Genomic DNA, 14,285 nt, shown 5'->3' with positions numbered 1-14,285 from the left:
ACTGAACTCTTAGAAAACTGGGTAGTCCCCCCAAAGGTTAGGCAACCGTGTCTACATTCTGGGCTGTTACGGATTTTGCTCACAAAAACACACACCTGCACCTGCTTGCAAGTGCCCATTAATTGTTTTTGAACTACAGACAAGGAGCCCACAAGGCTTCTGTGAACCCTGAAATACTGCCATGCTTCTCACTTTGACTATGTTATAAAATTAATTTGCGAAAAAGGCCCACAATCCAACAACAAACAGCAGTAGCTCTGCCTCCAAAAGCAATGAAAGCACCTTTAGGGGGGGAAAAGAAAAGAAAAATCAGATATTGATGAAATTGCTTTTTAAAAGGGATACATTTAAAAGAAAACAGTCTGGATAATCTCAAGGCAGAATAAGTGAACCTCAACTTATCAAGTAAGATATGACATCTGTGTATTGCTTATGGCTAAGCATTCATAATGAGTCAGGATAACTTTAGATATAGGTTTGCAGAAACATCAATGCATTTCCCCCTGAAAACAGTAAAAGCCACTCATGAGCTGAGTGACAATTATGAAGCACTGCAGTCCAGTTTTGTTATTTATTGCTTACAAAGGCTCCAAACTATGGGAAATCTTTGGTAAAAATAAAAACAATAAAATTTACACAATATCTTTACATATATTGCACAACAAGGCTCTTCAAAACACAAGAAAATAGAGGAATGTTCATTATCCTCAGCAAGGAAATCAACTGTACAACATTCATTGGTATACCACTAAAGCAAAATGCCTTTCATAAATGTTTAAAATATTCTATAGTTCTTACATTAACATTTACATTTCAATCTGCATTTTAAACAGAGTTATTCATACAACAAAGTAAATAAAAGCCAGAAACTACACAGTGCTGGCATTCTATCCTACTATCATCAGCAGTTATTTTCAAGTCTTTTTTTACTTCATGTAAAACTCCAAACAAAAATACCCTGCAACATGTCAGTAGTCTTCAGTCAGCCCTCTATGGAAAAGAGGGAAATGAGTTTCATGTCTATTGTTAGACATTTCTCTTGTGCAGATTCAAACCTGAGCTGCTTTCAGCTGCTCTAAATGAGTTCGCAACTCAGGACACAGTTCAACTAGCAGCAATTCCAACAATACCTGAAAAAGAAGAAGAATGAGATCATAAATTTTACCCTCTCTTTTTCTGAACTTACAATTACAACCTTGGACACCCAATACTGAAGGCCCCAAGAGCAAATCTCTGAAGTGATTCATCTGGACCCCCCAAGGTGTCAATGAGAAGAGAGGTGGGGAGCAGAGGCTGTTAGCATGAGATCTGTTGGCTCTCTGTAGGGGTGGCCCTAATGCACAAATCTCAATTCCTCCTTCACAGTGGCCCTCCAAGTAAATTCTACTACATAATATTTGTAAAGGTTTTACATGCATTATCTTCATGCTGCTCTTACAGAAACCATTAGGCAAGTATTATCTCCATAATGTCTATTCCCAGAGCTGCGTGTGCCTCTGAGCCACCTGAATCCACTGCCACCCCGGCTTGCACAGAGAGAGAATGCTGGCGAATGAACAGACACACTTGCATCCCTCCTTCCCTTCATCTGCAGAGCAAACACTGTGCAGCCTGTGCACCTTATGTGCGAAACAGGTGCAGGGGATGCTGGGAATGGAGCACCCCCTGTTCATACTCACTGTAAACAGAAGACGGGCAAAGCGGGGCAGCTGCATACAGAGAAGGGGTGTGTGGTTAGGCAGGCTCCAGATCACTTGTCCCTGCCTGCCTGGTGCTTCTTAAGTTAGCAGGGAGAAGTCATTTGGAGCTGTAGCAACTTTAACCCCTCCTTTCTCCTCCTCCTGCAGCACTGGAAGGAGCGGGAGGCTGCCGCCGCCACTGAATCCTCTTCCAACTTTCAGCAAGAGGACTGGAGAGGGCAGTGGACAGGCAGGGGCTGGGGACTCATCCATCTGCCACCCCCTAAGGGTGCCACTCCATGTGAACATTTCAAGTGGCCTTATGCATGGGTCAACCCTATACATTTCCATATTGCAACTAGGGAGTTGAGGCTGAGAGGGAGTGACTTGCCTAAGGCTACCTGATGAGTTCATAGCAGAAGTGAGAATTCAAGCCAAGGAAATCCCAGTTTGAAGTTCAGTCTTAGTCATTACACTGCACCGGGGTGTCAAACATAAGGCCAGGGGGCTGGATGCAGCCCCCAGAAGCTCTTTATCCAGAACCCATGGGCTCTAACAGACCCACCCTTTTAGCAGTGCAGCTTCTTCCCAGGCATTACTTCACAGAGCACTTCTCAACTCTTAAACTGAGAAGTGAAGCCCCAGGAGAAGCAGCACAGATGAAAAGGTGGCCATGCTCTCCCATATCCTGAAAATATGATCAAGATTTGCATATTTTCTTTTCTGACATTTGCAGCTGATGAGTTCCTGCTAGAGAACGAAGTCCTTATTCCTGGCCATCATCTTTTTAATGAAGTCACTTCCTTCTTGATGACATCACTTCTGGTCCTCAGCAGGTGCCAAGAATGCTATTCAGCCTGCTATATGAGTGACACCCCTGCACTATACCAACTCTTAAAGGAGTACTGACCAAGATATTATCTCCACAGATTTTGGTCAGTTCCCTGTACACTATAATCATGACCTAGTTCTTCCGAAATTTGATATTTTGTGATTAACAATGAAAGTACTGCTTACAAGGGAACAGAAAGCATCTTTGAATGAGTATCCAGGGTTGCACGATTTATAATGTTGTGTGCCCCTCTATTTTTCACATTTTTATACCACGCTTCCTCCAAGGAACTATGTGGTATACATTGTTCTCCTTTTGTTCTCACAACAACCCTATGAGGCGTTGAGGCTAAGAAATAGGAAGAAAAGCTTCCTGGGTTCTGAACCTGGATTTTCCATGTCCAAGTCCAACTCCTGAACCACTATGCCATCTTGGGCTCAATGCATACATATGTGCAGAATCAATGTTCTCAATTGTATGGCACAAGTTGGGCCTTCCCCACCTTCCAGATGGCTCGGTGGTATTCTAAAGGGTTCAAGTTCTCATCATAGCCTTGCTTGCTGGTATTTAAAGGCCTCCAGATATATCTGGCATGATTAAGGAGACCTCAGGAACTGGCAAGTTCCTCTGATTTAGCCCATATTTCCCCTAGTTACAACCCAAATCTGGCTGGAGAGGCACAAAACGGGAAATATGGCCCTCTGCATTTGGGGGTGTGGCATTTTCCACAGCATTTCCTTCACCATGGTTGGCCCATGGATGCTACTAACACAGGAGAAGTTCCAGGAGCAAATGCCAATGATATTAGCTCTAAGAACTGAGGAAAGAAAATAATAACCGTCAGTAAAAAAACAAAAACAAAACCCCAGAAGTTCAAAATAGTATGCTGGAAACTCACATAAAGAAGATGCTTATTGGCCTTGGTTTCTTGAAGTGCATTGAAAACTTTGATTACACCATGGCGTGCATTCTGTTGCCCAACAAGACTCTGCAGAGTGTCTGAAAGGAACATAATTAGTTGGGTTTTGATGACACAAAATTTACCAACATCTATGAAGAAACAGACCAACATTTGTTTCTTGAAGAACCAATGAAGAAACATTTAAATGATATGTAGTCACAGATGCAAACTGAGACATGAACTGAAACAGCCACATGCACCTGAAGAACAAAGTTAGATGCAATAGGAGCAGGCACATATGTTTAATGCCCACTCCCTTGGTGGAAAGAGTTGTAGCACAACTCTTGTAGGGAGGGGCCATAGTTCAGTCATAGGACACATGATTGACTTGCAGAAGGTCCCAGGTTCGAATGGCAGCATCTTCAGGAAAAGACCCCTGTCTGAAACTCTGGAGAGCCGCTGCCAGTTTGTGCTGATAATGTTGAGCTAGATGGACATATGATCCCACTCTGTATATAGCAGCTTCCTGTGGGGCCAATGTCAGCTTCTCACACTCCTGCTCCCCTCTTGCTGTTAAAATCTGACTCCTGTTTCCACCACATTAGCCAACAAACATTCAATTATTGCAGTCATAGTGGCAACAAGTTTTAATAGATAGGGAGAAATGGATCAGAAGACCCTGGTAAACCCCACCCTCAGCTATCTCTTCATTGGGAGCACTTGGACAAATCACTCTTGCAACTTCAAATACAAATACATTTCCAATATCAAAATATTGCAGTGCTTTTCAAACTGTGGATCAGGACCCACCTGATGGGTTCTCAGTCTATTTCTGGTGGGTCCTGCAGAACTTCCATTGAAAACAGAATGTTGGAAAGATAATTAATTTCCTCCAGCCCTGAGGTTATTAAAAAATCAAATAGCTGCTAACTGCCTTAAAAAGAGCTGAGCTCCCACAGCTTGCAAGATAGCTGCTAATCACTCTGCAAACAGGTGAGCTCCTGCAGTTCGCAAGTTTGTGTGAATATAAGGAGGATAAATGTTTGAGCATCTTTTTTCTGGTGTGTTGTTTTTCCAAAACCATCAGTGACAGGTAGTGGGGGAAGGTGAAGGCTGGGTCACATAACTTAGCCCTTCAAGCCCCTCAGATTAGGGTTGCAAAGTGGATTGAGGTTTTTCATGAATAAATAAAATTATGTTTAAATAAATAAAAATATTTCTTTCTAGATCACTTTTTAAAAGTCTCATAAAGTTAGGTGTGTCCCAATACAGTGACATTTTAAAAAGTAGGTCCCAGTGCTAAAAAGTTTGAGAACCACTGCAGTAAAGAATTTTATCAAAAAGGCTTTCTGGAAATATTCAGAATGAGATTTAATTTGTTTCCTTTTTGCACGTGGAATTTGCACATGGAAACTTTACTGGCATGATGAGTAGGACACAAATAGACATGCAGCACAGTTGGGTGTGGGTGCATTATTTTATGTATCAAAGGAGAAAGTGCAGAAGGGACATGAAGCTCACCTCCCCTGCCATGCTTGGTCTAGAAGTTGCCTTAAACAGTTTTCTTCTTGCCTACTTCACTTCCAGTATTGAAAAAGGGCTAAAAAAACTGCTTGAAAGCAAGGAAATGGGGCAAAGTAGAGGAGCTAGTGCAGCACAGAAGCAGCTAAGAGACTGGGCTGCAGATCAGAACTTGCCAGGCTCCTCACCTCTGCCACAGACTCACTAAGTAGCCTCTGGCAAGCCACTCACAACCCAATTCTGAGCTGCCTGGTGAATGGGGCAGCAGCAGCGCTGAAAATGGCTGCTGCAGCATCTAGCACACCCCACGCAGCTGCTGCTGCCTCCTCAGGAGAAGGGGACTTTTGTTCCCTTCCCCTGGGGAAGGTGAGTAGCCCCACAATGGGGCTACTTGATTCTATGATGACCCAAAGGTAGAAGCAGAAGTAAGAGCCTCCGTGTCAGCATGTTTACGACAGTGCATGCAGTGAGCCAGGGAGCACTGCGTAGGATCAGACCCTCACTCCACAGCAGCAATATGGGGATAGCACTTATTTTTCCTTGGCAGGCGGATGCAAGGAACACTTCAAGATAAGCACTGTGCACACCGAGGAAGTGCTATACAAATTATTACGGCATAAGAGGGGACCATTTTTGCTCCTCTCCCTTATGTACTTTTGGGTTTAAAAAGCAGTAAGATCTTGCCATTTAATGAGTGAACAGAGGAAGAACATTTTAAAACAATGTCTGACTCTACCCTGTGTTGTCCCCTATTTCAACCCACTTGTTCATCATCTTGTATAGAAATGTAAAGGATTAAAAACTTCCTTTTATGTCAATTATTATTTTTTATATCACTAACCAGCTTGCTTTAGTCGGTTTCACATCCGATCATATTTCAAGCTGGTTAACGATACAACATTGGAAAACACCAAGGACAAGAATTGGTCTCAGTTACATTAAGCTGGTGCTTTCCTAAAGTGAAAGAGTAAGGTGCTCATGAAGAAGCAGAACTCTCTCCCAGCTTGGAAAAGAACCCCCACAAATCAGCGCCACTCTGCACAAAACCTCAAATCTAGCCAAAATTGCAGGGACAAATCAAGATATTTAACTGTCACACCAAAATTAAATGGGTGCACAAACTTTCCTTTCCTAAATGTGCTTGTGGAATTCAAGATACACAAACACACCCCACCCCTCTCCCACATACATAAATGTGGGCCAAGAAAAAAAAAAGAATCAAAATTACCACAATTGGCTGGCTGGGTAGTAGTTAATCCTGGTCTTCCTTCACTGAATTTGCATGTGCAAATGGCTTTGCATAAGTCACTGGTAATGTTTTCACTTACCAACAACAAGAGCTACCAGTTAATGGAAGATATGACTTATGTAATAGAACCTAACTAAAATAAAGTGCTGTCCAATTATCTAGTTTTAAAAACAGACTGATAGATCCAGACCAATATGGATGTAATGCCCTTTTATTTTAAAATGTGTGGGAGCAGTCAATTTAAATATGTCCTCTGATTCTCCTGCAATCTCATCACCTAAATGCCATCATGCCTTACTTTCGAAGAAACAGTTCCAGTCCTTCCCCACAGGGAACAACATTTGATAGATGTTGAGAATATCTTTAAAGGTTAAATACACAACTCTGGGCAAGAGTATAAATGTTCCTGTTAAGGTAAGAAGAGATTATTTTGCTTCTGAAGAGCTTTCAACACTCAAAAACCTATATAAATGGTACTGTACTGTTCAAAATTCTCATTGCTATGCTCTTTAATTATGTTCTGTATCTTGAAATTTTATATATGGCTGATATGCTCACCTGGAATGTTTTCAAGTAATTTTTGCTGTGCTTTCTGTTTTGTCTCTTGGCTTTGCTCTTCACTTCTGAGCTTTGTGCTGGATGACAATTTTCCATTTGGCCAAAAAGCATCTCGGAATACATTAATGTAGTAAACAAGCATGGGCTCACTGAAGATCCAATTTACTGTGTCACGAATTTGCCTTTTAAAAGAAAGAAAAATTAGCTGTAATGCTGTCTCAGATATGCTCTGAAGTCCCCTACTTCAAACTTTCTAAACCAGAGTTTCTCAACATTTGTCCCCCGCCATACAACTTTGCCTGGTCTACCTATTGGAAGTACCACTGGTGATGATGTCATCGCCAGTTACTGCTGGATTGGAAGGCCAGATGCAACCTGACAAACACTGGTAAGAGAGGATCACGGCAGGTGGGAGGGCTTTTATGAGTGCAGGAAAAGCGCATGCTGGAGCTTTGCCCACTGAGCTGAGCCTTGTACTGCTGCTTGTTGCGCTGTATTGCTGGTCTTGGTGCAGGCAGTGAGGGTCTGGGGGTCCCGAACATAGCACTGTAAATCACCTCAAACACCACTGGTGACACAAGTACCACTCGTATTCTAGATATAAATACTTTTCAGGTCCACAAATGATTTCTTCATGCCTTGACATTTATCTACATAAAGTTAACCATAGTTACACTATTACATTTAGAGAATGTTTTTTAGACTGATCAAAATGCAGGCATGTCCAGTAACTGCAGTGCTTAAAACTTGAAAAAGAATGAAATTAAAGAGGATGAGAGAATGACAAGGAGCCTAGAACTACAAGTGTTGCTTTTGTTATCAGCAGGGTCCATTCCCAGACCCCTATGAATATAGAAAACTTCAGATAATCAAATCTGTGATTTTCGGCCCACCTGGGTTCCAAATGTGACTAGAGTCTTGCTCCAGTTGCATCCAGAGCCCTTCAGAGCCTTGGAGAGGCTGCGCATGACCTCTCCAGGGCTCAGAATGCTGCCCGGAGTCATTTTAATGCGATTTCCGGTTTTTGGAGAAATCAGAAGTGTTTAAAAGGCTCTGGGCAGCATTTTGAGCCTCAGAGAGGCTCAGAAAATCTCCCAGACATGACTGGAACAAGGTTAGGGTCACATCTGGAAGGTCTCCAGGGGGGTGATCCAGGGGGTTCAGCATCCACAGTAAGGCGAATCTATGGATAAAGAGGTCCTACTTGTATGTCAGATTCAAGACAATGACAGCTGACAGTAATAACAGTACCAGGAGAAACCACTTATTCCACAGAAACACGGCCTGGAATGCAGATGGTTCAGAACAAGGTGGTAGAATGAACTATGCCACTTCAGGCTGTAGGTGGAGAGAATTGCATTTTTAATTCTCTATTGAGAAAACTGACAAAAACTCCTTGCAAGGAACTATTATACCAGGGAGAGAATGGGGCAAGAACCACTCTGTTTTTAACTTAAAACAACTGAATTATGTACATGCACGCATTATGCACATGTACCCCAAATCATGCATGTCATAAATTTGGTTTTTCTTGGAACCAAATCTAGGATAGCTTGATGAAGGATTTTAAATTCTAAATGTCTTTGCTTTTCCCTCTTGAGCACCCACAACCTATTCATATTAGATATTTGACTTTCAGGACCCTAACAAAGACAGTGAAACACATATCCAGAATGTCAACATGAAGCTTCTGCAGCTAATTTGCCATTTGTCCAACAGGACTTCTTCCCAACAGTTGTTGTTTACAACTGCTCTTATATCAAGAGCTTGTTTGCAAAGTAAGAGTTGCAGAAGAAGAGTTAATATAAAACACTCACTTATTTATAGTTCCTCCAAAAGTGACTTGGACTAGTGCAATTAATGTCTTCCTCACCCACTTAAACACTACAAAAAAAAAAATCAACAAAAAATTAGTAGAACAAGGAAGAGAAGTGAAGCATGCAATCAGGATCTACTCAACTATGTTCACACTGGTTTCATGTTATCACAGTTTATCTACTGCCACAAATGGTCATGTGACTATATGTCAGATCAGTGGCAGACATATAATGTAGATTAGCCAGTTCAACAAAGGTAAACTTTGTGGAGAATCATTCTTTCCCAGAGTTCATTTGCATACAGATGGTCTAAGTTCATCACAATACTAAAAATACCCATTACATTTATGTATATACATTACTACATTTATATCCCACCTTTCTATCAACATGGAACTTAAGGTGGGATATGCAGGGTTCTTCGCTTGGTCACCCATCCAAACACTGATTAGACCTAGATCTGCTTTGTCATAGCAAAGTGCCTGCACCATGAGCCCTCAGATCATGCTTTGGGATTAATCAATATAGCTGAACTGAGAGTCAAATCCACGTGAGAAAAAGAATATAACAAATACAACACTTAAATTCATTGGTGCTATACATGTTGTTAAACTGATGTGGTAACAAGTACCAGTTGTAAAGAACCTTATAACAATACTTTTATCATGTCCTTCCGTAAATATTTCCTTATGTCAGGTATTGTATTCCATCTTATCTATTCCAACACATTTGTTCATTCATTATCATTCAATGACAAGATCTCTATAGCAAGCCTTTAGATAAGAGACAGCCCGCATTGTCCAATACAACTTCCAATACAAACGGTCAGAATCAGACCTGGACCCAGAAGAGGCCATTTTGCACAAATGCTAGAGACTGGAACTGAAAGGCTACATGGAATTCAAAAGAAAGACAGGGCACTAAGGTACACTTGGTCTCTGATTCAGGCAGTGAATAGAGTGCTTAGCAGTCCACATTACCAATTGCAAGCATGCCAATGATACATACAAATAGGTGAGTGCATCTAGTAAGTGCATTTAAATATGATGGTTTGCATGTAGTATGTTCACTTAGGTAGGCACTTCACTAGTGGCCCATGTTGTGTATAAAGTTGTTTTCAAAGGGAAACACTTTTCCATATTAAAAAATTGTCCAAAAAAGTATTTAAAATAGTGTATTGCTATCTTCAGGTATGCACTGAGAAATAAGGTCATAGCTTACTTCCTCGCAGCTCAAAAATCTCTCCTATGAGCATGAAGCAAGGCTCGGCAAGGGCATCCCGTTTACCATCCACATCATCCCCATAGTCAGACAGATCGTCGTCGTCTTCAGCCTCCTCCTGAACAGTAACAGGATGCATCTCTGGTTAAATAAATTATGGGTGCAGTGGTTGCTCTTTCTTCAAGGCAGCAAATCAGGCGGCCTCTATAAATTGGCAAATTGCTTGTCTGTTGGCAACACACCAGCAATAACAGAAAATCTAATAATCCCCCCTCTCCTTCCCAAAATACTCTCCATTTTGGTCAGCAAATACGACTGTACTGTCTAAATAAAGTGTCCAGAGCAGTACAGTATATAAAACTTGACAAATACACTGGCATTGGAATGCTGCTGACCATATAGGGGGACTAAGCCTCAAGGCAGAGGTCAGTATTCTGGCCTCTACCTTAGCATGCACTTAGCTCAACGCTTGCTTATATTTCACACATGTGTTGTTTATACTACACACATCAGGACAAGGCCGCATGCATAGGCTCATTATTCAATTTCTGTTACAAATCCCTACTAGATGTATATTGAAGCAGATGTCATTGGTTATTTTAAATCACCCAAAATATTTTTTTCCAATGGATGCAGTTATACATTCAGCAAACAAGTTAGTGAATTGCTCTCCCATATCCACTTTCACCTTATCATGGTACCAGTTCTCTCCTGCCTTCTTGCTAGTGAATCAGTGAGGTGAGCCATAGTCGTAAGTGCCCCATCACTGAGAATCTATTTTGTACAAGCCCTGTTGGGTTACTGGGGCTTGTGCAAAATAGTGCTGAATTGTGCCACGCTTCCTTCCTCACAGAGAAACAACAACTGCCCTTTGAGCCCAGACAAAGTTATCCCCTCCTCCGTTAGAATACAAAACATGTGGGGGAAGAGTGATACCATAAGCCACCTTGGACACCTCCCAGGTAGGGAGGGGGATGGCTGGATATATGTATGCTAAATAAAATATATCCTGACATATAAAAGCAGAAGGAGCTTGCACAAGGGAAATTCCCAGCCTCCTTGCTACAGAACCACCCTCAAAAAGCCACTCATGAAAGCCAGGGGATCCTTGGGGGAAGAAGGGGCCAGAGGCGGGGAAAAAATGGCTGAAAATCAGGTGAAGACTTTCTGTGAGCAGGTGCCTCAGCTCAGTTTTCAGCAATTATCCTTCTCCCTTCAATCCCTAGGGTAGTGGTTCCAAAACTTTGAATTGCAGAGCACTTTTCAGGAGAGAAATCTGTTACAGAGCACTATCGTTACCCTTATGTCAAAGGCATATATATGCATTTTTTGCTGTTTTTGTCTATTTTTCAAGTTGTTAGTCAATATTTTATTGTATAGCAAAAGCATAAATTATTTTTTTCAAATTCTAAAAAGCTTAAATTTTGCTCTAAACTTAATTTTTCCCATTGAAAGTCACTAAAAATTAGAACTTCAAAAATTGTTTGCTCAAAACTTTTAATTTTGCACATATGTGTCTTTGGCATAAGGGTGACAATATTTTCACCTAGCACCTACATAGGTACCAAACCAAACAATAGCAGTATTGACGATGGAAGGTATTTTTAATTACTTTAGGTAGGATGTAAATCAGGGGTGCTCACGCTTTTTTGGCCCGAGAGCTACTTTGAAACCCAGCAAGGCCCGGAGATCTACCAGAGTTTTTTTACAAACACCCACCCAAGCACCCACACGCAGAGCTTGGGCGCCTCACATGCTCTTCAAAGGACCCCTGTGGGGAGGCTCTGCCTCACCTGCCTCTCCACCCACCCCACCTCCCTGGCAACGGGGGGGGGGTCCAAAGCTCCCACGGCCAGCGCTGGGAAGCCCTCCCCAGTGCAGCTGAGCCCCCACCACAACCTCACCCTATAAGGCTCCTTGACCCCAACCAAGGACTCCAACAGAGAAGGTGGGGGGACCAAGAGGTTTGTGGGGGGCCCTTCCACGACCCACTCATCTCAGGGGGGGCTTCCCTCTCCCCCCCGCAGCTTCGGCGATGACCTGCTTGATGCGCAGCTTCATCTCTCCCATCTCCACCACCTGCCCCACGAAGTCATTCTGGTCCCGGCTGGCGGCCCCCAGGGAGCCTGGAACAGGCAGGAAGTCCAGCGCCGACTGGAACAGCGACATGGCCAATGCATCAGCCAGGCGCCAAAGGGGAGGGAGGGAAGGAGAGACCCAGGCCAGTTCAGCCGGCTGCTGCCGCTGCCTCCACCAATTCTGGCCTTTCCCAGCCACCGTACTCTGCTCCTCCTCTCCCCCCCCCCGCCGCCAACTTGGGCTCACACGCCCCGCCCCATTCCACCTGGTAGCTCTGCCCTGAAACCGTAGAGTGGGGAAAAGTCTAGACTCTAGACTAGACTAGTCTATAGACTCTATAAAGGCAAAATGAGTCGATCGCGGAGCCCTTAGTCTATAGAATCTATAGATTAGACTAAGGGCTCCGCAATCGACTCATTTTGCCTGGCAATCAACCGGTGGATCGTGAGCGACGTGTTGGGCACCCCTGATGTAAATCATTCCTCACTCACTTACCTCCTGATGAGAAAAGAAATCACCAGGCAGTCTCTCCAAAAAAGAAGCGAGTGAGAAAGACGACTTCTTTCCCTGTACATCGATAACCTTGAGGTGTTCAGGGGAAGGGCTTAAAAAGGCATAAAGTACTTCACTCTGACAGAGCCTTTCGTCAGAAAGCAATTTCTGTAGGGGAAGAGACAGACAATTCCAAGACCCAGCAACAATATAGGACTTTTTTAAATTCGGGAAGATGCTACAAACTACTGGTGGAGCCAATTAAGGCTCTGCATGAGGCTGGTTTTAAGACAGCTGGTTTTATCACTGGTTTTAAGACAGCTCAGGAAGTCACAGGGCTTTCTGAAACCAAAATATCTTCCAGTGCTTCCTAAGCACATTGCTAGCATATGTGTTAATTGAAATCTAGCACGTTAAACAGAACTGAACAGGAATCGTAATTATACCATTAACAATATTGCTATCTGTGTGGAGGCTGGGCCTCCCTAACAAAGGCCTTGCAGGAGACTATTTTCAGGTTCTGGCAGTATGGTCAACAGCTATCTGAACATCTCCTAATGCCTCCACTCAATAATGCAGCATATGTATAATGTAGCAGGTTATATGTCCCTTTTCTACATACATACAGACAATTTGGGGGACAAATGGGAGAACTCATTTTTCATACAGTGTGCAGCCCCCACTAACTGACACCTTTTAAAATGATGGCTCTTTTATATTTAGCAACTAAGGGCCCAATCCTATCCAATTTTCCAGTACTGGTGAAGCCGCAATGAAGCCCCAAGATTAGGGACCAAATGCTCCTATACCTTAAGGGGGCCTCTGTGACTGCTGCCCCACCACAAGATGCAATGCATGACCCATCAGCACAGCTGCACTGGCACTGAAATACTGGATAGGATTGGGCCCTAAGATCATAGCGTCTTTTCTCCTGGCTGTTGCTTGTGCCTCTGTGAGCAACTCAGAACAGGAAACCATCTTTTTACTTATTTTACAATACAAACCACATTGTGAACTTTTTTTGTTAAAATGCAGCATAAATATTCTTAATAATTCTGATTGCCCCCTCCAATTTAATTTCTCTATTACAACCTACATCATGCTTGATCTTGAACAAATGTGACTGAAACAGTCCCACTGCATGCTTTTCATTATTCTTATAAAGACTCACATTTTTTTCCTTTGCTTAAGTATGGCCTTTAGTTAAGAGCCAAGCTACACACTGAGGGGAAAACCCCAACAACTCATTGAATTTTTTTCCTGCAATGGAACCTACTTCAGGTAGAGGAAAAAGCACTTGAAGTAACATTTCCTGCCAGAGAAATCTAGCATGCTAGAAGAAGGGTTCTAAGCGAAGCCTTCATTGAAGGGCACTCACATACAAGGGAGGATTGTCTGACATACCTTTGATCACAACTCTAAACTTGGCCAAATATGCAATGATTGCCTCAAGCATAACCTGCATTGCTATGCATAGTTGAGGAAGTACCACTGAACACAACAGAATTTACTTCCAATAAAATGCACATAGGCTCAAGCTGCCTGGCAAAAATGCTCAATTTCATGGCCTGTGGATATCTATCACTAATTCTGGATCATCAAAACAAGGGCTCTCCAAACCCCTGCCCATGGGCTGGATCTGGGGTTTGGAAAATCCCACCCACCCCCGCTTAAGTGGCAATAACAATTCTTCTGTAGCGCTGCTTCTTTTTTCACTCCATTACTGTACAGGGATGCTCTGGCAATTGCATCTATTGTCCAATCTCCCAAAAGACTGTGCAGTAGGATGCCTGGGCAGAAGCAACTGCCAAAAGCGTCCCTGTGCAGTAAGGGAGTGAAAAAGGCACTGTGGCGGAATGGTAAGTACCACTTATGGGAGGAGAGGGCTTTTCCTGGATACAGTGGTCTCCAGTTTGGAGACTGATGATCTATACAG

General features: G+C 42.8%; 1 protein-coding gene across 1 annotated transcript in view; it reads right to left on the bottom strand.

Moving 5' to 3' along the window:
- Positions 1–172: 172 nt before the first annotated feature.
- The window catches only part of SNX25 (sorting nexin 25), a 66,366-nt gene continuing 52,253 nt past the window's right edge, over positions 173–14,285 (bottom strand). The window contains exons 14-19 of the mRNA XM_066632363.1: positions 12,353–12,517; positions 9,779–9,896; positions 8,558–8,624; positions 6,741–6,922; positions 3,410–3,510; positions 173–1,130 (exon numbers count right to left, since the gene is read on the bottom strand). Coding sequence (XP_066488460.1) covers positions 1,050–1,130; positions 3,410–3,510; positions 6,741–6,922; positions 8,558–8,624; positions 9,779–9,896; positions 12,353–12,517 — 714 coding nt within the window. The 3' untranslated portion in view covers positions 173–1,049. The remainder of the gene's footprint in view (positions 1,131–3,409; positions 3,511–6,740; positions 6,923–8,557; positions 8,625–9,778; positions 9,897–12,352; positions 12,518–14,285) is intronic.

The sequence above is a fragment of the Tiliqua scincoides genome, chromosome 6 (genome assembly GCF_035046505.1).
Source record: "Tiliqua scincoides isolate rTilSci1 chromosome 6, rTilSci1.hap2, whole genome shotgun sequence".
NCBI lineage: Eukaryota > Metazoa > Chordata > Lepidosauria > Squamata > Scincidae > Tiliqua > Tiliqua scincoides.
The sequence above is the reverse complement of the archived record's forward strand: the minus strand, read 5'-3'. Positions and strand labels throughout refer to the sequence as shown.